This window comes from Psilocybe cubensis, chromosome 5, assembly GCF_017499595.1.
Source record: "Psilocybe cubensis strain MGC-MH-2018 chromosome 5, whole genome shotgun sequence".
Classification (NCBI taxonomy): Eukaryota; Fungi; Basidiomycota; class Agaricomycetes; order Agaricales; family Agrocybaceae; genus Psilocybe; species Psilocybe cubensis.
The window spans coordinates 3,382,114-3,403,084 of NC_063003.1; the positions used below are offsets into that span (position 1 = coordinate 3,382,114).

Consider the following 20,971-nt stretch of genomic DNA (forward strand, 5'->3'; position numbering starts at 1 on the left):
CGGCAGCAGCGGGTCGGAAACTCTCCGATGCGCGCGTTTCCAATTGGTGCGCATAGCGTGTAAGCGCTGCCGCGCGGTCGGAAATCTAGCAGATGCGCACGTTTTCAATTGGTGCGCCGCGCCGCGCATGGCAGCGGCGGGTCGGAAACTGTCCGATGCGCGCGTTTCCAATTGGTGCGCATAGCGTGTAAGCGCCGCGCACGGCAGCGGCGGGTCGGAAATCTAGCAGATGCGCACGTTTTCAATTGGTGCGCAGCGCCGCGCGTGGCAGCGGCGGGTCGGAAACTGTCCAATGCGCGCGTTTCCAATTGGTGCGCATAGCGTGTAAGCGCCGCGCGCGGCAGCGGCGGGTCGGAAACTGTCCGATGCGCGCGTTTCCAATTGGTGCGCATAGCGTGTAAGCGCCGCGCACGGCAGCGGCGGGTCGGAAATCTAGCAGATGCGCAGGTTTTCAATTGGTGCGCAGTGCCGCGCGCGGCAGCGGCGGGTCGGAAACTGTCCAATGCGCGCGTTTCCAATTGGTGCGCATAGCCTGTAAGCGACGCGCGCGGCAGGCCGCGTACCTCTATTGATGCCAGCGCAGGATGCAATCCGAGTACAGTGATGTCGGAATACTAGCAAAAATTAGGTTTCCGATACCAGTCCTATTTAATGCAACATTCAAATCCTTACCCATAACAATTTTACTAGTGAACAAACAAAGGTATGATTAGATACTACATATTTGTATAATGTTAGACATTCAATGAATCGAGAAGATACACCACAATGTAGTTACCTTTTTGAAAGTACTAGATTCAGGGTTTCAATGAATTCATTAAACCCCCATCATATGGTACATTGTAGTGGGCATTGTATCCTATGTTACGATACAATGTAGCATTTCACACTGGTTTCCGTCGGGTATGTCGCCGGCTTGAACTCCAGTGTCATGGTACATGTGGTGTTCATCCTCTGATCCATGGCTGATGTAGATGTCGTGTGCCATGGCATTCATTTCACGTCTCAGCAAAGTCATCCGATGTATAACCTCGCCGTGAAAGTTGTTCACCATGTCAGACTTTTTATCAAGCATCTGAACCATAGAAATAAAGAATGCCAGCTTGCCTGCCATATAGTCAAATCCATTGTCGTTACTCTGAAGTTGGTCGTCAATTTTCTTCATTCTTTCTAGTATTTTATCCGTTTGACATTCCAATGTTTTCAGGCGCTCTTCTGTAGTCCGGTCTTGTTTTGGTCTGCTATCGGATCCCTCTTCGTCACCATCCCAATTTCGGATGTATGTTGGACGCTGCGGTAGTGGAAGTGAAACGCTTTCATTCTGCGTCCGGACAAAATCATCTTGCATCCATCCCATCCATGTCTTAACTGTTTTATCTGCTGCATGGTAAGTTTCTCTTGTACATAAATTACAGTGTTTTAAATGCTTACCAGACATATCTTCCGTCTGAATAGAGACGCTGGAAAAATGACCAGCTCTACCGTCAGGTTGATTGTTTGTTGGGCCCGGCACCTCTGCCTTGCGCACAATTTTCTTTGTGTCATCGCTCTGGGTGTCCATCTCGGCATCTTCTCCTTTCTGTGAGTATGTAGAGGGATCCACCGCCAACATCTTGCCCTTGCCCTTGGCTTCCCGGCGATTGGAGTCAGCAATGGGTTTGCTAAGCTCTAAGTCGGGGGTTGAAGTTTCAACCTTCACTAACTTCAAGGTTTGGCCGCGTCGAGATTTTGCGTCGGGTTTTCGATCCTCTTCTAACTCACTTGTGATAGATTCATTGTCGTCAACATCCGAGCATCGCTCTATTGCCTCACTCCTGCCTTTACAACCCCTTCGGTGCTTGTTGCAATAAAAACAAGTAGCCATTTGGTAGGTCACTCGGCATTTTCGTCCATGTTGGACACACATTTCGCATCCCTGAACATGTATCCATTTTGTAGCTTTTGCGGGGGGGCGATCGTCATGAGTTGGCTTCTCGGACTTCTCTCTGGTTGGCTTTTCGGACTTCTCTCTAGTTGGCTTCTCGGACTTCTCTCTTAAGTTACTCACCAGAGTCCGAGCCCGAGGTTTAGCGCGCTTCGGTTTGGGGTAAGGACGCTTGGGATCTGGAGTGTTCTTGTCACTTTCGGCCTCTGACGGAGATGGATTGTGGGAGGGTATGAATTCGTCATCTTCATCAGATGCAGCCTCAATGTCATGAAATCTTTTAGGCGACCTTTCACAAGACGGCGTCACATCGTCAACACGATGTCTTTTGAGAGAACGAATAGTGGATGCCTCTGCCTCTTGTTCGACTGGATGTGATACCTCTGTATGATTTTGTGAGGTTGCCGAGCGCCTCTCTGAACTTCGCCGAGCTCGAGTCTCTTTAGCCTGGTGTCAGGGCTAGGCAGGTGAACCTTCGCCTCCGATTGCTGAGACGCATTTTCAGTCTTTTGTAAAAGATTCTTCATTTCGTTCAGGAATTCGGGACTAGCGTGTTTGTTTTTCTGACGTGCTTTTCCGTAGGCTAACAAGAAATCAAACAGAAATTTATTCGATGATTTCTGCTTTTCTGCAACACAGTTTGTAGCTCTAGACGTTGCTATGGCAGTCTGTCAAATTTATGGTATGTTGGTATAATCCGGATAATTAGGGTTTGGTTAACTCACCACTAGGTCCCAATGGCGGTCTATTATCTCGGTCAAATTCCCATTCTCGAGGCCGAAGCGAATTTTTTCATTGAGTTTGGCGAGACCTGCGCGGAAGTCATTGAGGTTTGTAATGGTTGGAATTGACATTTTATTATATTGGTTGACTATGCTGTGGTCGTAGATGAAGAAGGGTCAAGGTATTGGAATGTCTTAGGAATAGGCAGGCGTCTAGTCAGATTTTTTGTGGCTGACCCTATGACGCCTCGGTCCGATCACCTGTCTTGATCGAGGTCGTCACATTGGCGAGCATTTCTCAATATCTAGGCATTGGGCAACAGCAATTATCTTGTTTACTCTGAGAGAGCCCTACATGCAAATAGGCAGTCATTCTATACAAGATTTACGGTGCGTGAATATAACTGTCAAACACAGATTCAGACGGCGAGGCGATGGCGAGAGGGCGAGGGGCCGTGAGACAAACACACCGTGTCCGCTGAAGCGCCCAGCATCTGCCAAAGATTGCCCCACCCGCTCAGGAGTATGGTGTAATAATGAAGCGCCCAGCATCTGCCAAAGATCCCCCACCAGCGGATCCGCTCAGGAGTATGGTGTAATAAGGCTGATCTGCTCTGACAATAATGCGTAGTACAGCGGATCCGCTCTGTCGTGCAGTTTAGTACAGTGTGGTGGCTACTATATACAGTAATACAGGTGCCCGGACGAGCGGACTCGGTGACCTGTATGGAACTACACACTGTACACGTCCCTTGTAGGGTAGTGTATGGTACAGTGTAACAAAGTAATGTGGTATAAACACAAGTATCGCATTTAAACATAGTATAGTAGGCACATATTTCGAATAAAAATTTAAACAGAAAGAAACGTTGAACGTTGAACGTTCAACCTTTCTTTACCCGTAAACTTACTGCAATCCCATGGTAGCTAATCAGCGGGCCAGATGCAGGTCACTTTGTGCCCTTGTTGTCCGAGACACGACTGTGTATACCACAGTGATTTATACAGGACAGGGAAGAATTCGGGTGAGTTTCGCTGCTACGGCTTTGTTGAGGGCTGAGGCTGTTTGGTAATCTCGTAAACAGCAACAACTTGCAATTGAACACTCATAAGTTCCAAATTGTGTATTATTGCAGATGTCTCATGACCTGGACGTCCAAAATAAAAAAATATTGCATGTATATACACAAAAAATTTGCTCAAGTTGTGTTCAAATTTTAACGGATAAAGATCGTCTTGACCTCTGTATATGCATGGATCGCTACAGAGGTGGATTTGTTAGCGCGTGGTCTGTCAGATTAAATATATACCTACTCACCATGGTCACCGAGCTCTCGACCGATTCCAGAACCTTTCCAGCCACCGAAAGCCAGGTCTGGGTGAGCATTGCCTGTGGTGTTAACCCCGACCTGTCCAGCTTCTAGGCCTTTGATGAAACGAATAGCGCGTGAAACGTCTTTCGTGAAGACACTACCGAAGACTATTAATGTACTGTGTTGGTTCCCGAGTTGAAGTGATACAAACGACTCACTATGCAGCCAATCCATACTCTGTATCGTTTGCTCTGCAAATATTATATATATTGCGACTACAGTGCCATCATTTTCTGACGTGACTCACCTTTTTAGCACTTCCTCCTCTGAAGTAAACTTGTGAAGCACTGCAACGGGACCAAATATCTCTTCCTTATTGATTATAGCGTCATCCTTAACATCAATGAAAATAGTAGGCTTGACATAAAACCCCTGGGAGGATGCTAAAATCAACAGGCACGAAAGGAAAAGAAATCGCTCGCACTTCGTCATCTCCAGCCGTCCCACCTGTTAGAACCTTAGCACCTTCAGCTTTCCCGGTCTCTATATATTGTAGAACTCGTTTGTGCTGAGACAATTATTAGCCGATTGTATGAATAAAGTATTTTCGACCAACCTGAAGAATGTCGACTTGCGGGCCCGAGGAACATGATTGGTCAGTTGGGTCCCCGACCTTGTAACTTTCGGCCGCCGCAGCCAGTTTTTCGGCAAACTTATCGAAGATTATGTCTTGTACATACACCCGCGTTCCAGCGATACAGATTTGTCCGGAATTGGTGTTGAATCCACCCAGAACTCTGCGAGGAAAGAAAATGAACAAGCTTGTGTGCCATTCAAAGCTATGACAATTACCTGGTGACAGTATCTTCCATGTCACAATCCTCGAACACGATGACAGGGCTTTTACCACCAAGCTCGAGAGTGCATGACTTTAGGTTAGACCGAGCTGCCGCCTCTGCAACTGCTTTCCCAGCAATAGCAGAACCAGTAAAAGCAATTTTACGAATACGCATATGCGAAGCCAGAAGTTGCCCTGTCTCTCGGGCGCCACTTAGGATGCTCAATATACCGTCAGGGAGTCTGTAAGTGAAAATCGGTCTGGTTCTGGACAGGATAGAAAGGTGTATGATATACATACCCAGCTTTCACAACAAGTTCTGCAAAAAGAAGAGCACTGAGAGGTGATTTCTCACTCGTCTTAATGATGCTTGCATTTCCAGTAGCTACTAGATGAAAGGAAAGAAGGTAAATTCACATGATACTGGATTACTGTTGTTGAAAAGAATAACTTACAGGCTGGCGCCGTTTTCAACGCAAGCATGGAAAGTGGAGCATTCCTATTGACGTGATATTTCATTAATGATTGGCACACATCAGTTTAAAGAATAATGTACCAAGGTATGATCCCAGCTGTAACGCCGTAAGGTTGCCGAATTTCCAGACCAAAAAAACCTGGCACATTCAAACTAGTCTTGCCGTGTATCTTGTCACTTTAACAGAAGCAAGGAATAAGCACTACATAAATAAAATTCGATTAATCCTTACGCTGCTCCGGCAAACCAGCGATAGACATATGCTAGGCTGTAGGCTTCAATACTATGCGACAGAAAATTTAGTTCTATTGGTTTTTATATAACAATGATAGACGAAACGTACATCGAGTCTTTGATGGGTTTTCCCATCTCTAATGATTGCGCCTGCCCAAGAATATTGGCGTTCTCTTCAACAAGATCGGCCAGTTTGAGCATGGCTCTAGAGCGGATAGATGGATCACCGTCAGCCCACGCAGGCCATGCCTTTTCTGCAGCGTCTACTGCAGCATCGACCTCTTTTTGTCCTGCGACGTGCACCGATGCTATCTTCTGTTTGGTAGCGGGGTTAATTACATCAATTCGTTCTCCATTACCCTCAACAAACTGTAAAGTGGTTAACAATCATAGAGAGAGAATTGAAGGGGTGTGATTGAACCTTTCCAGCAATAAACAAGCATTCCTTGAGTTCAATTGACATGATGGGGGAAATTTCAGTCCTTACTGACTGGAGTATTCCTCATAGGCCTCCTCTTATATAACCCTTGCCCAAAAATGTCACTCCTCACATCATGACGGTCGATGATGTACATTAAAAATGCGCCGCGCAAGGAATATCCACCTGATGGACTAAAATAGTACCGACATGGAATCAGGTTCCCAAAGTCATTGCACCTTTGCTTTGAGAAGACATATATCAATTTATATGGCCAGGCCTTGTTCATCGGAAAGAATCACAAGCGTTGCATGGAGTGGCACCAGTCGAAGATCTAACAAAGGCAATGAGAGGATAGTCAGGAGTTATGACAATGAATGATTCGCGCCTACAGGTACAAGTCGCGTCTACCAACCAAAGGATCTTCAAATCACAATATTTCTACATCGTCGACTCACTTGCAAAACTGTTTCTACAATTCTGAGAGAGATTGTGTTCGTCGATTCATAGTCCAAATGCTCAGCCGACTCTCTGAATGGTTAAAAACGAATGATGAGATGTTGTTGAGATCGATGAGTGTCGAGTTTCACCGAAGGTTCCCGCACTAGATTGGACTGATCTGAGACTGATGGAGAGAGATGATCAAGATACCGTAATTGAGCAGAAATGAGCCCGAGGAGTAGCGCTGAGTTCTGTCGCAATATTGCAAATGTACAGCAACTTGTAGATTAGCAGCCGCGCCTCATCAGCGCCATAGTTGTATCTGATTAGTGCGCTCATCTCGGGTTGCTTTCTGTTGCTTTGTGCCCACTGATGTATTCCGGCCGAAATCCGCGGGCGGACATTTAATTATGGTCACGTCGGATCATCTGAGTTATATGTACTCGATTCAGTGCGGTATTACTATTAATAAAGTATACGGCATCCCACACAACCTTGGGCTGCATCCCAGTGGTGGGCGGTCAGCCCATGGATAACGGTCATAAAAGTTACGGTTAGCATCAAAGTCAGAGACGGTTAGTGACTGTTCATAGCGGTCATGACGTTACCCATTCGGCTGTCAATGCTGACTCAGTGCCATCAGCGCTATTTTCCAAAATTGAACCACGGCATCACAGACTCATCCTCATATTGAGAGACGATTTGATAGGATCTATTAATATAATGTAATTAGGGAAGTACAAAGAGTATATTTAGTACTATGGGTACTCTGTTGATTAGTTTGAGGGCAGGTGGTTTGCGAAAAAAAAAGGCGCGGACTGTCCGCCAGACTGACCGGCGGACAGTCTGCCGGACTTATAGGCCTTATAGTGAGCGAGCGTGACTGGGTTAGTGACAGCCGTGCACACTGTGCTCGACAGCGATCAGTGCCCCTCCAACACACTACCGCCCTCCGCCCCCGAGCTGGCCTAGAGGATGTTCACCATTGTTTTGGCTGTATGAAGTTTTGGTATTTATATTACAGATTTATTTCTATGGGAGTACATGTGAATGACTGCATTGGGGTAGGAAAAACGCGTCCCTGACGCGTCCGAATAAACTTGTTCGCAAGTTGAAGTTGAGCCATCCAATATCCAAAAAAGCCACAATGCACCGAAGAAATTCTCACGTGTTTGGGGCAGCAGTGGAATACGCTACGAGCAATGTGCGCACCGTGTAGCGCATCAGGGGGCGGGCTATGTCCAGGAAGACTTTCATGAGCTCGCGACGTGGCTCGGACGTCACATCATGGTCACAAACACACAAGATACACCTTGAGTCCGGCGGACAGTCCGCCAGACTGTCCGCGCAAAAAAAACTCGTGGACGAACCTTTCTGATTAGTTTGGCCGCTCATTTGGTTTCTGGCTACCAACAATAATTACAATTCCAAAACCTGCCGCACATGGGCTGTGCCGGAATGCCGTTCTTGATGGAGTGATGGAGAGGACTTGCGTCCGTTCTAACTAGGTTCTATTTGTTTTTCTGTGCACTTGTTTATGTATGAGTATATGTCCCAGATTATGGCGAACTCTCACAGAAGATAACCGGGAAGATTTCGGAGTATATATAATTCGTAAAAGTACTCTTACATCGTCTTGTATACCAACTAAACTTAACATGTTAGGTGACGGAGAATGCACAGACAGACTTTCCTGCTCATGTGACAATATTCTTTCCATATTCTTTCCAAGGCGATAATCTGTACATAGTGCATAACTTCTTATTTTCGTGGTTCAATACAGCATTGGAATGCTTCTGGAAGTCTGTTGGTTGGTTATTAGGCTGAAAAGGTGATGCTTTATATAGCACCTACGACACCAATCCAGAGGAGTATTTCACTTCTATTGGAATATTTTTCCCTTGCTCATCAATCGAACAAGAGATATTGAAAGATTGGATGATATAGGCTGTCATCAAAAAAATGGCGTTCTCAGCCAGCATTTTTCCTGGACATATTCTTATCATGGGTAGGGTCAGATGCAATCAGTCGGCATAGATTTTATAGACATAGCGAGGTACCTTCTTCCAAAGCCAAAACAATAAGCTGATGGGTCGAGGGCTGGATTATCTTCCAAGAAGCGTTCAGGAGCAAATGTTTCTGGGGGGTAAATTTTGTTGGGAGCATGGGCAATGGCCCTGCAGATTGAAAATCAGCGAATTAGTGTTTCATCCGTGAATAATAGAAAACTTTGATGTTTAAATTACATACCATACATTTGGAATGACTGTAGTGTTTTTAGGAATGAAAAATCCTATGATGATTTCAGTTTGGCACCTTAGCAAACAATGGGAAGATTATCTCTCTGACCGCGATAGTAATCGTCGTCAATTGAAGATCTGGCAATATCCATTGGGAGTGGAGGATGCCACCGCAAGGTCTCCTTAATAATTGCGTGGATATATGGGAGATTGTCTCTGTCCTTTATATTTGGTTTGCGATTAGGTCCCACGATCCTGTCCAGCTCTCCTTGAGCAAGTTTCAGCTTTTCCGGATTAGTCGCCATGGCCATAATCATATTTAATACTGTAGATGAAATCTAGTCACTGTGTCAGATGGATATACTCTCTCGCGGTACGTTTCTCAGCTTACGACTTCTTGTCCAGCTAGAACAATGAATTGAATGACATCACCCTAAAAGATGCAACAAAATTGATACCCACCTGCGTACATGGAGGCAGATGCCCACTTGAGAGCTTCTTCATACTCAGCATCATTTCCCCACTCCATCTTGAGTTCTTCATGAGTAAGTACGTCTGCGGTGAACGAAGGCTGGGCCGTTCCTGCTTCCTGTTTGGGCTATAGTTAACTTTCCATCCCTAATTCAAGCCCAACTGTTCGATACTCACTATCTCGGATTTGACATATTCAAATGGTTTGCATATGAGTTCCGCTACCATAGTCCGTCCACGTCGTCCAACTTGGTGAAATGTGGCAAAGGGTATCCACGCGGGTAAATATTTGACTAAGCTCGTGAGATGTCAGAATAGGGCACGGCATGACCATTCAGGATTGCGTACGAGCAGGAACCAGATCAACAATGAAGGCTCCAGGAATTACAGCTTTACTTATAATGTTCATTGCAGACTCGGCAATTTTTATATACTGCAGAAAAGAAAAGTTAATTTAATCCCTTGCGCCGGTAATTTGGAGTTCAGACGACTAACTGGATCTTCTGCGGACCGTACCGTTATTCCATAGATTGTACCCATAATGACCCCACCAGCGGCCCTGTGAATTGAATGATTAGGTCAAGGCGTTAAAACATATATAATGGTGAAATTTGGTGACGCACAGTCTAACATGGTCACAAAAGTCGTCTGGGTTCTCAAGGAAGGAGGCGTTGAGGCGACTTGCCACCTCGGCAAGAGTCGACTCGTAACTCTTAACAGCGCTTGGACTAAGTGCTGCACGTGCAAACTTGCGATGCAAGCGCCATCGTGGACCAAACGGTGTGAAGGCGGTGCTCTAAACCTTGAATCAGTGACATACTCCTTCGAGAGAGAATAATCACACTGACATTAACCAGGTCCATAAGCTCGCTGGCAACGACAAAGTAAGGTCGACTGCAGTACACATTTCCTTTCTTAACAAGGAGGTCTTGCATGGACTCCAGGCTATTGAGAACAAGGATAGAGTTTCCTAAGCCTTTATAATAGACAATGTCCCCTAGTAGGAAAATATTTCAACTGCTTATAACATCTGTTTGTCTAACTAGCTTGCGTACCATGTTTTTTCAGACTCGCCAAGCTTATCCAGGGGTGTGTTAAAGGTATACTCAATAAATTTCCTACCATATCAATATATTGTGACTCTTATATTTCCGATGAACTTCGAAAATATAAAATGACCTACCCACTATAGGGTACATACGAGGTCCCGGGGGCTGTTTTGCGGAGCTACGCCTTGAAAATTTCATGATAGCTGATGCAATAGCTGCAGCCAAGGCTAAAGCGCCCCAAAGATGGGGAATAGTGTAGAGAGACATACTGTATCGAATTGAGCAAAATCTAGACTCAAGTAATGGCCAATTTATTCGGGCCACTTAACCTGCCTCTGATATACAATGGAGTGATCTAGTACTAAATATTGTGATCCAAAAATGTGAGTCACCGAGTCGGCCATTCGAAACACTGGCAGAATCTCGGAACGCAGAAGTTGGGAGCGCGCTACAGCTCTGTTATCTCACATCAGTAGAATTGGAACTTCGACCCTGGCTCGATGCTTCGGGTCTGCTATAGATGGAAATTCTATTTTTAAAGATGCAAAGATCAAGCAACAAATACGCGGGTAGATTGTCCTCCAAAATTGTGAGTGATCGCTGTTGGTCATGCCAAAGAAACCCTGTCAACGGAGCAAAGAAGTTGCGCGTGCTACAACTCTCCCATCTGGCCTGCGATGTTATCTCAATGCTAGTGTACATATGCATAGCTGAAGTCAAAAATAAATGGGAAAGGTTGCGATCCAAATCTGTGAGTCGCCGTTCACCATCCAAATCGTTATACTACAACGTAAATCTTCTATCTATATTTTCATGGGTTTCCGCATGGTTGATCATGTGCATCAAAGGTCTCTGTAGATGTTAGTTCATCGTTATTTCTCTTATTGTTGACCTGAATATTTGTCAAGAGTTACAACAATGAAATATAAATTAACCCCGGTCGGGAGAACTCTCCTTTCAGCAAACCACTATTATGTCTACCCTGGCTTCAATTCTGGCTGTTATTTGGGGTACTCTTCCTAGCCGATCCATTATGCCAGTGTTATCATTAAAAATGCCTAGTTCTCAGTCACCAGAACCCCCGGTGCACGTAAGAAAGGTCATCATAAACCTTTTACAAAGTCTTGAATACACTCCCCCGAACATTGACCCTGAGAAGAGAGAAACTCTCTGTCGATCCTTGCATGCAGAATTTATAGGTTATTCCAACACCAACAAAATTTGGTATGACGAAGTTTGTATTCAGTCAGCGGCAATGGCAGACGTGGGCTTTTTCAAACCTTTTGGCATATATGCACTAATCGAGTTCCTCAGCTCTCGTATCGTGGGCATTCATCAGATATTCAACTTCAAGTGGCCCGCTTTACCTGGTACTTGGTACTTTTTAACGGAAAATAACCAATGATAACGACCCTTTCCGTAGGTTCATGATATTTTTCGATGATTTTTGCCACAGATTTCCATCATCTCTTGAATCATTCCAACGCTGCATGCTTACAGGGACACTTGTAAAAGAAATTCCAGTATTACAACACTTTCGAGACCATCTCACCGATATGTATTACATGTGGGATTCTATTCCAGCAAATTGCATTACAACATCCGCAATGGAATACATCAACGGTTGTTTACTGGAAGAGACGCCAAACATTAGGGAAATGGAGCTTTCAAGGACTGCATCCTCATGGCCTTCATATTTGCGAGCGAAAACCGGAGTTTCTGCAGCTTACGCTTTCATGATATTCCCAAAAGGTCGCCACCCCAATATTTCTACGTATATTCAAGCCATCGGAGACATAAGTCAGTTCATAGACCTGACTAATGATGTTCTGTCGTATGTTTCTTTCTTCCTTTCTCACAGTGGCATTTTTGATATTTCGATTCTACAGATTTTATAAGGAGACACTTGCCGGGGAAAGGCAAAACTATCTCCATAACAGGGCTTACATTACCAGAAATTCGGTTGAAGACACCCTCGAACAGGTTGCGCAGGACATAATATCAATACATTTTCGCATTACAGAAACACTAAAAAACACAGAAGAATCGGTGCCTTGGAAAAATTTTGTAAATGGTTATTTGTAAGTTTAAAGTTGCCTTTTTAAAATCCAATCAATCAATGACTCTTTACAGAGCGTTTCATGTTACACAGACACGATATAGGCTACACGAGCTGGGAGTATACTAGTCTTGATTGCGGGATAGATTATGAAACCATTTGATGAACAATATAACACAACGTGGAAAGAAGAATCAGAAAACACAGGAAGTTCCGCTTCATACCACTTGAGCTCTGCCCGATTTTTACGGATTTTGGGTCGAAGTTTGGAAGAATCATCGTCCTACCCTCTGCAGCAAGCACTTGATTGAGTAGATAATCTATGCTAGATTGATAGGGGTATTTTGAGATGTGGAAAAGTAAATGTATAACAGGTGAGAATCTGGAACCAGCGGCCGGGATTGGGGTGATATAATGACAGAGGTCTTTTAAAATCAGCGTGAACGGTAGAGTCGTTGGAAGATCAGAAAAATCTGGCGGTAAAAAAACGGAAAAATTTGGTATCTTGCATCAGAATCAGGATAGAAGAAGATGAAAACTACCCTGTAGCCAGAAGCAAGAATACCAACAGTCCATATCTTTAGTGATATTGTCGGAGAAATGAACTATGATCCAACTTTTGTAAAATTACTAGCGTTGATACAATACTCTGGATTCTGGTACCTAAATCTTTGTCACGACATTCTTGAAATCTTATCTCATTCTGATACTATTAAATCCCGACCCCAATATATTATACATCCATGCCCAGTTTTTGAAAGTTGCGTTCATCCCAAAGCGGATCTGTCTCTCAATTATAGAGTAAGCCGATTTGCATGGAATTACTTTCTATTATGCCGGATGGCTGCATCAAGGCCTGATGTATGTAATAATAACATTGTGGACTCTTCGCTATCGTTGGCTGATGGGGACTCGATGGCTCTTCAAAAATACATGTTGCGGGTCATCCGGGCATCGCAGCAAAATGATACTACTTAGTCATAGCGATAATTGAATCTATATGTAAAGTTTCGCGGCCTGGGATCCACACCGGTGAATTCGGAGGTACAAGTTTATGCCAGGTTCCAACCTATTCTTTGATTGAGAAAGCAAATATTACGATCATCGGTTCACCATCATCAACAATATTCCACGCTTCTGGTCTGTGACTTAATTTTAGTGTGGGAGGCCAATCTAGTTCTGCTTAAATATCATCCAGTAAGTATTCCGGCCAGTGGTTCATTCAACATGAGTACTCCATCTGACGCTGACTTGAATTCTCTCTACATTCAGCTGCTTAAGGATTCCAAATCGACATCTTATGTTGGAGGTATGTCTTATTCTTGACCATTTACTGTTGTGCATCATATCCATGTCGATATCTTAGCTGCAGCTTTGACTGTTGCAATGTGAGTACAGAGGATGGCGTAGGATCGTAAACTCCGTCTTCATAGGTACTAACGACCAACATGTGTTCTCAGTGTCGACCAGATTATGACCCTCCCACAAGAAGTAAGACCACCGAAGTTTTTTCAATGTTTATGTTCTGATTTATCTGATTTATTGTTAGATAGATCTTGTGTGGAAGGAGAAGTGGAGTTTGTCAAAAGCTCTATATGTGTGTACATAATGATGTTTTATGCTATCCCATATGGTATATCATGACTAAACCTACTCCAATAGCTCTGGGTAAGTCCCCAAGCTTACACAACATTTTTATCCACTGAAATTTGTGTTACTTAGAGTCGATATTTTAACTTGGCAAACATATCGTAAGTGATGTATTCTCGTCTGCCAATATCACTACTGACGAGGTTGATGCAACCTCAGCTTTTATATGTATTGTGAGAGACGGTCACTTCCTTCGTGGAACAGTGGATTCAAATTCGATGCTTATTTGTTGTTCTCTAGTCAATGTGCACAAGATATCCTCAGATCATGTGAGTATTGACATTCTCCGGTAAGGTCTTCCGATACTGAGGCAAATACCTTTCTCAATAGTTGTGGGTGATTCAACACACTTTAAACAATCTTATCTCAACCCTCTTGTCTCTAAATAGCTGCCAAATTGTTATCCTGGTTAGTCTTCGACAGGATACTTAAATTGGAAGTATCATACCGTCTTACTAGAAGAAATAGGTTGAAAGCTTAGGTACCAACTTAATCATGCTAACTGCAGATGTTGTTTTAGCTCTGCGGTAAGATTTACGGAGCTCCTTTTAATATGGGCTAATAACCCTATTAAAATCAGAGTCTGGGTTCTTTATCATAAGTCGAGAAAGATGCTGGCCTTCCTGATTTTGTTACTTCTTGGTACGTGTGCAAATGAATCACAAAATCTTTTTGTACATTGACATTGATTGATTCCCTTATAGGAGAGATGATATCAATGTATGTGGCTCAAGAAACGCTTATCTAACAACGTCAAGCATATGAAGCCTAAGTCCCACAGGATTACGATGGTCAATATGTCGGTTCTCCCGATAAAAGGTTTGGTTTTATCATTAATTACGACGATATTAATAATCACTTTCACCTGTTAAGCATACTTGCATATGTAAGATCTGCTGATTGGGGACGGAAAGTGATGGACTAATGTAAATCTCAAAGGCCCTTACTATCAGGCTGCTATCCGCTAGGCCTGTCTCTGATTTCTAAAACGTTTGACTAACAATTAATTATACGTTGCTATAGATCCACCAGGGCCGTATATTAAATATTACACAATCCCAGCATTGTCAACGGTGAGTTATACACTTTTGTGAAGTATACATTTTATAACAAGTTTGAATGACATTCCAGTCCGCATTGATGTTCGCAATGACTCTGTGGAAATGCGGATATTCATTAGTTTCTGACCATGAGATGCCAGTAATGAAGGTATTCGCATCAGACGGGATCATGTACTTTATTACTGTACTTCGTACGTTTTCAGAACCTTGTTATATTCTTCAAATTTCTAACTCGCTAACGTCGACAATGTCTGACAGTTGTCATATCTTCCAACCTTATCATTTTCTCCGTTGGAAGACCAACTATGGTGGAGATAAATCTTGCGTACGTCTCTTACTTTTGTTGTAAAATGGGAACTCACTCTTGTGTTGCAATCAAGAATGTCATGCGCGTACGTTTAGCTTTCATCACCTTTATAGAGCGGACGTTAATTCAAGATCATAGGATGTATTCCATTATTTCGGCACGATGCGTTTTAAATATAAAGACAGCCATACGCCGCACAATTATTTAGGGAAAAATTGTCTTCTGGAACATAAATACGAACAGAAAGTCATATTGTTAAACCAACGCTTCACCAGATATTATTTTAGTATATCTCGTCGATATATGATGATGTTCTTTGATTTGGGACGTGATTTAATTTATACAACTTCTAACCAACCAAATAAACTCATTAAGTGCAGAGTTGAGCAAGTCCTTCTTCTATTTTGTGGAAGGAATATAGAAAATTAATCAACTAGCTTAAGGCGTCCAATCTCCTTGTCGATAGCTTCCACTGTCCATCCGAACACTTTTTATCGTATGCTGCCCAATGTCTCAATTCAACATTCACCTCCCTTGAACTTCGTTCGGTGATTAGGGACTGGTTGAAACGTTCCAGAATTCACAAAAAACAAGGGCACTCCAAATCCTTTTCTTCAAACCGGATGTCCAGAGTTCATGAAATTGGGCATTTTGGCCTGTTTGGTGCCTGACTTGTAGGCTTGTAAACATTCGTGGGAAAATGACGAACAACGCCACGCCTCGTGGCTGAGTGTTTCACGCATCCTCTGCCCAAGTCCTTGCTCATCGTCCTTCTCGTTTCGGCAGACGTCTTACCTTCTTCTAAACCTTTTCTCATCTTCAGAAATATTGACAATGTTCCAAACCATTTAATTTATTTTATTCGCATCTCTTCAAGTTATTAGAGCACAAGTTCAACAACAATGGCGGCGTCAGCGACATCGACGGCACCAATGAACTCGTACCCTCGTATTCCGCCATCGCCATCGCCATCGCAATCCCCACTTTCATCGCCCACGGTTCCACGATCTTCAGCTTATCGTCGTTCCTCTTCCATTTCTTCAACCACTTCAACAACCTCATCATCTCCATTTCCCCACTCAACGCCCACAACCTCACAATATTCACCATCGAAACCTAAACCACCACCGTTGCACAACGCGCATCCTTACGCGATCAAAACTACATCCACTGCGCTCCTCACCCGTTCCACATCGAGCACGACTATGTCCGATGCCGCGGTGAACCACTACATCCCACCCTCCTCGCCGTCTCCTTCGCCGTCTCCTAACAGCCCGGGTGGCAGTGGGTTCGCATATGGATTTGGCTACGGAAGTGGGTCGGAAGGAGACGAGCGTGATGGCTCACCCACCGCGAAGCGGAGAGGGCATCGGTACAGTCGTAGTTTGACGTCTGACTTGCCGATGCCACTCCCCCCACCCCCCGGTTCTGCCGCAGTGAAAGGGCTTAGTGCGATTGGGCCCTCCTACTCGACACCTGGATTTGAGAGTCCGTATAGGCAGAGCAGGCAGCCTCGCTCCCCGTCCCCTTCTCCATCAGGTTCAAGAGGCAGAAATCAACCGAGACATGCTCTCAGCGAGGGCGAAGCGGAACAGGAAGACGATGACGATACGCCACGCAGGAGGCTATATTATCAGCAACAACAGGACCAGTTTTCTCGTGGGATGGGTCTGGCTGCACCCGCTTTTCCTGAAGTCCATAATCACAATGGTGCTCTCCCAGACGATCCGAAGGCATGGACGCCGGCCCAGCTTGCGCAATATCTCTTGACGACGTCGTCTGCAGACTTACATGGGAATGATACTATCGCAAAATTCGTCAAGGAGAAGCAGATTTCTGGACGCGCGTTTTTGAGACTTGCGGATGCGGATCTGGATAGGTGAGTTGCTTTAGATCTTTGTTACATATATCTCATCGGCGCTCGATGCTTCTGTGATCGTGAACATGCTGTCATTAGTTGACGTGGGCGTTTATTTCATTTCGTACATTCTTCTCGTTTGGGAGATGTGTATTCCTTTCACCGTATGAACGAGTACGGCCAATCAGATCGACCTCCATTTTCTACTTTTGATTGCTTTGTCTCATTCCACTATTTTCACTAATCTCCCCATTCAACTTGTTAAACACACATGCTAATCACTATTTTCAAACAGTCTTTCATCCGCAACGCGCGCCGCCCTCCTCAATACTTCTCGTACACTAAGACAGAGTCTCGTTCGTGCTCGTATCTTGAGCTCCACATCCGATTCAAATCCACCTAAGCACCAATTGCCACCCTCGACAAACGTGTATTCAAGCTCGGGGTCGCCCCTGGACGGAGAACACAAACCTGGATCTAGCACAACCTCCAGCGTCGGTGCTATGAACAGCGACAACGACGGGTTCAATCCCGACTTCCAGTTCGGCGGTGCTTCTAGCGGTACCACCAGCACCAGTCCGCTTATACCGATTGGCACGCTGAGCCGATCTAGAGGCGTTCGTCCGCGCCGGCGTGATGGGGTGAATGGCAGCAGGGGAAGTGTGGATAGCATGAGCGGGGCTAGCGATTCTGGCTCGAGCATCTCATCGTCCTCGAGCCACTCGCACACGAGAACGCGTACGCTCTCTGCTGCCCGTGACATCTCGGCGAGTGCGAAGAAGCGGGTGAGGGAGAGGGTGGACGAGCTTGAGGAACGGATTAGTATCAGTGCTGGGAGTGGGGTCGAAGAAGAGGGTAGTGCGAGTTCGTCAAGCAGCGGAGTTGGAAGAGAGAGAGGCGGGTCGCCGGTGAAGCGTGTTCAGGCGGTCCCTGTTTCAGCTGATGGCACCAAAGCCAAAGCCAAGGCGCTCCCTCAACGTGGTGGAGTCGTGAACCTTTTCGAAGAGGGGCAGCGGCGCGGGCATGATGAACCCATCAAACAGCGCCAGCCGCTGGACAAGGAGGAGGAGGACAAAGACAGCACCATTGTCGGTCTTGCCAGGAAGAACGTGAACGGGCGCGAGCCGCGGCTGCTTCCCTTCCCGCCTGCGCCGCCACCATCTCATGTCCATCACCACCCTCACCAGCACATTCAGGCTCAGCAAACGCATACGCCAATTTCGTCTGCGGGCGTCGAAGATTACGAGTTTGGCTTCAGGCGGACGTACGGCGCCATGCATGGGGACGCACAGGTCACCGACCATGGCGCACACTCTAATGGTGCCATGGCAGACCCATTTGGGAGCGTATATGTCGTTCGACACAGTCCGCGACCGGCGTCGGTGGCGCATCAGCCTACCGACGCGGGATCTCCTCTAAGCGCTGGGGGATCTCCGGCCCGCGCCGCATCCGCCGCGGCCAGTTCAATGGCTGGATCAGGAGGACGACCGCCGAGGCTGCTACCCTTCCCGCCTGTCGTCGGACATGCAGTATTGCACCACCCCGTGCCCAAACGCGCCGTTGGGGTCGGTGTAGAGTCTGCGACGAGCGACACGGGGAATGAGGTTTGGGAGAGTGCGCTCGAGGACCAAGAATGGGCACGTGAGGTGGTCCAGCACGAAATCGGGACGTTGGAGGATGCGAAGGGTATTTTGGATCAGAAGATTGAGAAGAAAATTGAGAAGAGGAAGGAGGAGAAAGAGGAATTGGACGAAAGGATTAAACTAACGAAGGGGGCTTTCAAGGAGACGCAGACGGGAACCGACGAGGCCGACGAAGAAGAGGAGATGAGCGTCCAGCAGCTTTTGCTCCGTGGTGACCCTGGCGTGCCCAAAATATCGGGAGTCGAGGCGTGGGAGATGGAGTTGGGCGAGACCGTTAAACGGATTGGCGCCAATACTAGTGTCAGTGCCAACGGCAAGGATGTGGAGATTGGACGTAAGGCTGGCGGTGGAAGTAAGCGCCACAACCACACTGGAAAATCGGAGATGAAGACCAAAGGCAGGGCTGAACTTGCAGGATCGCAAGCTCAGAGAGGCGGGTTGATGGGTCTTTTTGCGGATGATTCAGAAGGAGCAGGCGTTACACCAGCCTCGACGTCGTCCATTCCAGAGAAGCCTACAGAAGAGGTGGACGCGGAGAACAAAGCACGCGCCGAGCGCGCAGAAGCAGACAACAAACAACGCGAGGAGAAGACTGCCGAATTAAATGCCAGAGAGATGGCGTTGGATGAGAGAGAGCGTGAGGTGCGCGACAGGCTGGCTAGTGTGGAGGAACGCGAGAGAAAGGTTACTATTCGAGAGGAGGAGGTCGGCAAGCGTGAGGTGGATATTGGAAAGCGTGAGGACTCGGTAGGCAAGAGTGAGGAGGCCCTTGTCCAGCGCGAAGTCTCTATCCAAACGCTTGAGGCTGGTGTAAAAACGCGCGAAGGTGAACTTGAGCGGCTTGAGAAAGAAGCTCGTGAGAGAGAGACGCGGGTCGGGGTGAGAGAGGTTGAGGCAGACAGCGTCTGGCGGGACTTCGAGAAAAGGGAACAAGACCTCAAGGAATATGAAAGTAACGTGCAGGAGAAGCTTGCGGAGGTGGAGAAGAGGGAACAAGAGTTGAAGGAGCTGGAAGGCGTTCTGCACAGAGGAAAGGAGGACCTAGAGAGACGGGAGCGTGAAGTCACTCAGCGGGAAATTGACGCCTTCGAACGCGAAGAGAAGGAAAAGAAACGCCCAACAACCATGGAGAAAACCATACAAGCTGTTCAGGAAAGTAGCGACAAATGCGTCGAAACTGTCCCCAAAGCACAGCAAATTCATTCCGCTGCGTGCCCGAAGCCGTATCTTGTCTCATCATGGATGCTTAAGCGAGACTATTTCCTGGGTCGCTTCATTGGCGCTTTCGCTGATCTTGGTGACAATTACACCTCCGAACGGGGAGGGGGGATGTTGGCCAATATTAGAGGAGGGGGAGGGGCGTTAGTGTTGATGGGGATTGGAGTGTGTGCTGTTGTGCTGAGGGTGCTGGGGCGGAGGATCGCTGGTGTTGCTGGTGTTAGGACATGAATTTTTGGAACCTCTGGGTTCCTGCCTCGAATCTTCGAGTCTTGATACGACGTGATGATCCCATTTACGACTCATAATGACCTCTCTCACGACTACTTTCCCCAACCGCCCGCTTTTGAGCGGCATCGGTTTGCGCTCTACGTTCTGGTGTTTCTTTGGTCTGGGCTACGCTTTCGTTCCTGTTTTCCTCGTCTCGCTCTCAAACCATCATCCTCCCCGCTTACAACATTTGCTCTGATACAAAAAGATTCATATTTCATTTTATTCATGCTCAACCATCTTTTCCTATTCGTTATCTTATCGATTTGCTCCTTTATGTATTATTACTTTATGGTTATTATGAAAATGGTTACATGATAAATAGCTTTCGATATTGTAGTAAGCCTTCATAGCCTGAAATTTCGTTGGAGGTCGTTGGGCATTTAAATTGTGCTGTGCAGGATCCAAGTCGTTTGCTTGGATGTACCTGTAATTGCAGATCCCTAGTACCCCCATACTATGATACGTCATAGTTCGTTTTTAGCCGTTGGTAGATTGATTGGATGTCAAATGATTTACTGGTATATATGTTGATAGGACGAGGAAGAGTATGGAAGAGTACGTACATAAACGGAGTTCGTGCATCTTTTTGTTCCTGACTCGAATTTTGACCCTTGGTGTCTTTCATGATATATAGAGCAGCTCATGCATCAGATTATTATAGCTTCAGGGTGAACTCTAACCTTTCGTATCATTACTGATTTTTAAATTCTCAACAAGACTTACTCGGAGTACATGCTGATGACGACGCATCATCCACTTCACAGCCATAAGTTCTTG

At 45.8% G+C, this 20,971-nt stretch overlaps 5 protein-coding genes across 5 annotated transcripts; 2 read left to right on the forward strand and 3 right to left on the reverse strand.

The window, feature by feature from the left end:
• Positions 1–104: 104 nt before the first annotated feature.
• On the reverse strand, positions 105–2,778 carry JR316_0006508 (uncharacterized protein; the record flags this gene model as incomplete). The annotated part of the gene is made up of 7 exons (XM_047892254.1): positions 105–614; positions 779–791; positions 891–1,368; positions 1,432–1,829; positions 1,905–2,371; positions 2,398–2,592; positions 2,650–2,778. The coding sequence occupies 7 exons, from the start codon at positions 2,776–2,778 to the stop codon at positions 105–107; spliced, it is 2,190 nt and encodes a 729-aa protein (XP_047749603.1).
• A 1,085-nt stretch (positions 2,779–3,863) lies between these two features.
• Positions 3,864–5,969, reverse strand: JR316_0006509 (Aldehyde dehydrogenase; the record flags this gene model as incomplete). The annotated part of the gene is made up of 13 exons (XM_047892255.1): positions 3,864–3,907; positions 3,965–4,116; positions 4,178–4,210; positions 4,267–4,391; positions 4,444–4,527; positions 4,576–4,756; positions 4,812–5,039; positions 5,098–5,185; positions 5,253–5,296; positions 5,354–5,449; positions 5,505–5,555; positions 5,616–5,875; positions 5,928–5,969. The coding sequence occupies 13 exons, from the start codon at positions 5,967–5,969 to the stop codon at positions 3,864–3,866; spliced, it is 1,428 nt and encodes a 475-aa protein (XP_047749604.1).
• Positions 5,970–8,379: 2,410 nt separating this feature from the next.
• Positions 8,380–10,392, reverse strand: JR316_0006510 (Cytochrome P450 monooxygenase 74; the record flags this gene model as incomplete). Its single annotated transcript, XM_047892256.1, has 10 exons — positions 8,380–8,542; positions 8,616–8,658; positions 8,715–8,930; positions 9,068–9,203; positions 9,254–9,369; positions 9,425–9,509; positions 9,572–9,635; positions 9,700–9,872; positions 9,925–10,073; positions 10,278–10,392. The coding sequence occupies 10 exons, from the start codon at positions 10,390–10,392 to the stop codon at positions 8,380–8,382; spliced, it is 1,260 nt and encodes a 419-aa protein (XP_047749605.1).
• A 3,019-nt stretch (positions 10,393–13,411) lies between these two features.
• JR316_0006511 (uncharacterized protein) lies at positions 13,412–14,582 on the forward strand (the record flags this gene model as incomplete). The annotated part of the gene is made up of 12 exons (XM_047892257.1): positions 13,412–13,493; positions 13,557–13,572; positions 13,645–13,675; positions 13,734–13,781; positions 13,847–13,852; positions 13,907–13,935; positions 13,994–14,007; positions 14,075–14,103; positions 14,165–14,242; positions 14,303–14,361; positions 14,415–14,476; positions 14,539–14,582. The coding sequence occupies 12 exons, from the start codon at positions 13,412–13,414 to the stop codon at positions 14,580–14,582; spliced, it is 498 nt and encodes a 165-aa protein (XP_047749606.1).
• Positions 14,583–16,104: 1,522 nt separating this feature from the next.
• On the forward strand, positions 16,105–20,152 carry JR316_0006512 (uncharacterized protein; the record flags this gene model as incomplete). The annotated part of the gene is made up of 2 exons (XM_047892258.1): positions 16,105–17,081; positions 17,356–20,152. The coding sequence occupies 2 exons, from the start codon at positions 16,105–16,107 to the stop codon at positions 20,150–20,152; spliced, it is 3,774 nt and encodes a 1,257-aa protein (XP_047749607.1).
• Positions 20,153–20,971: the final 819 nt, after the last annotated feature.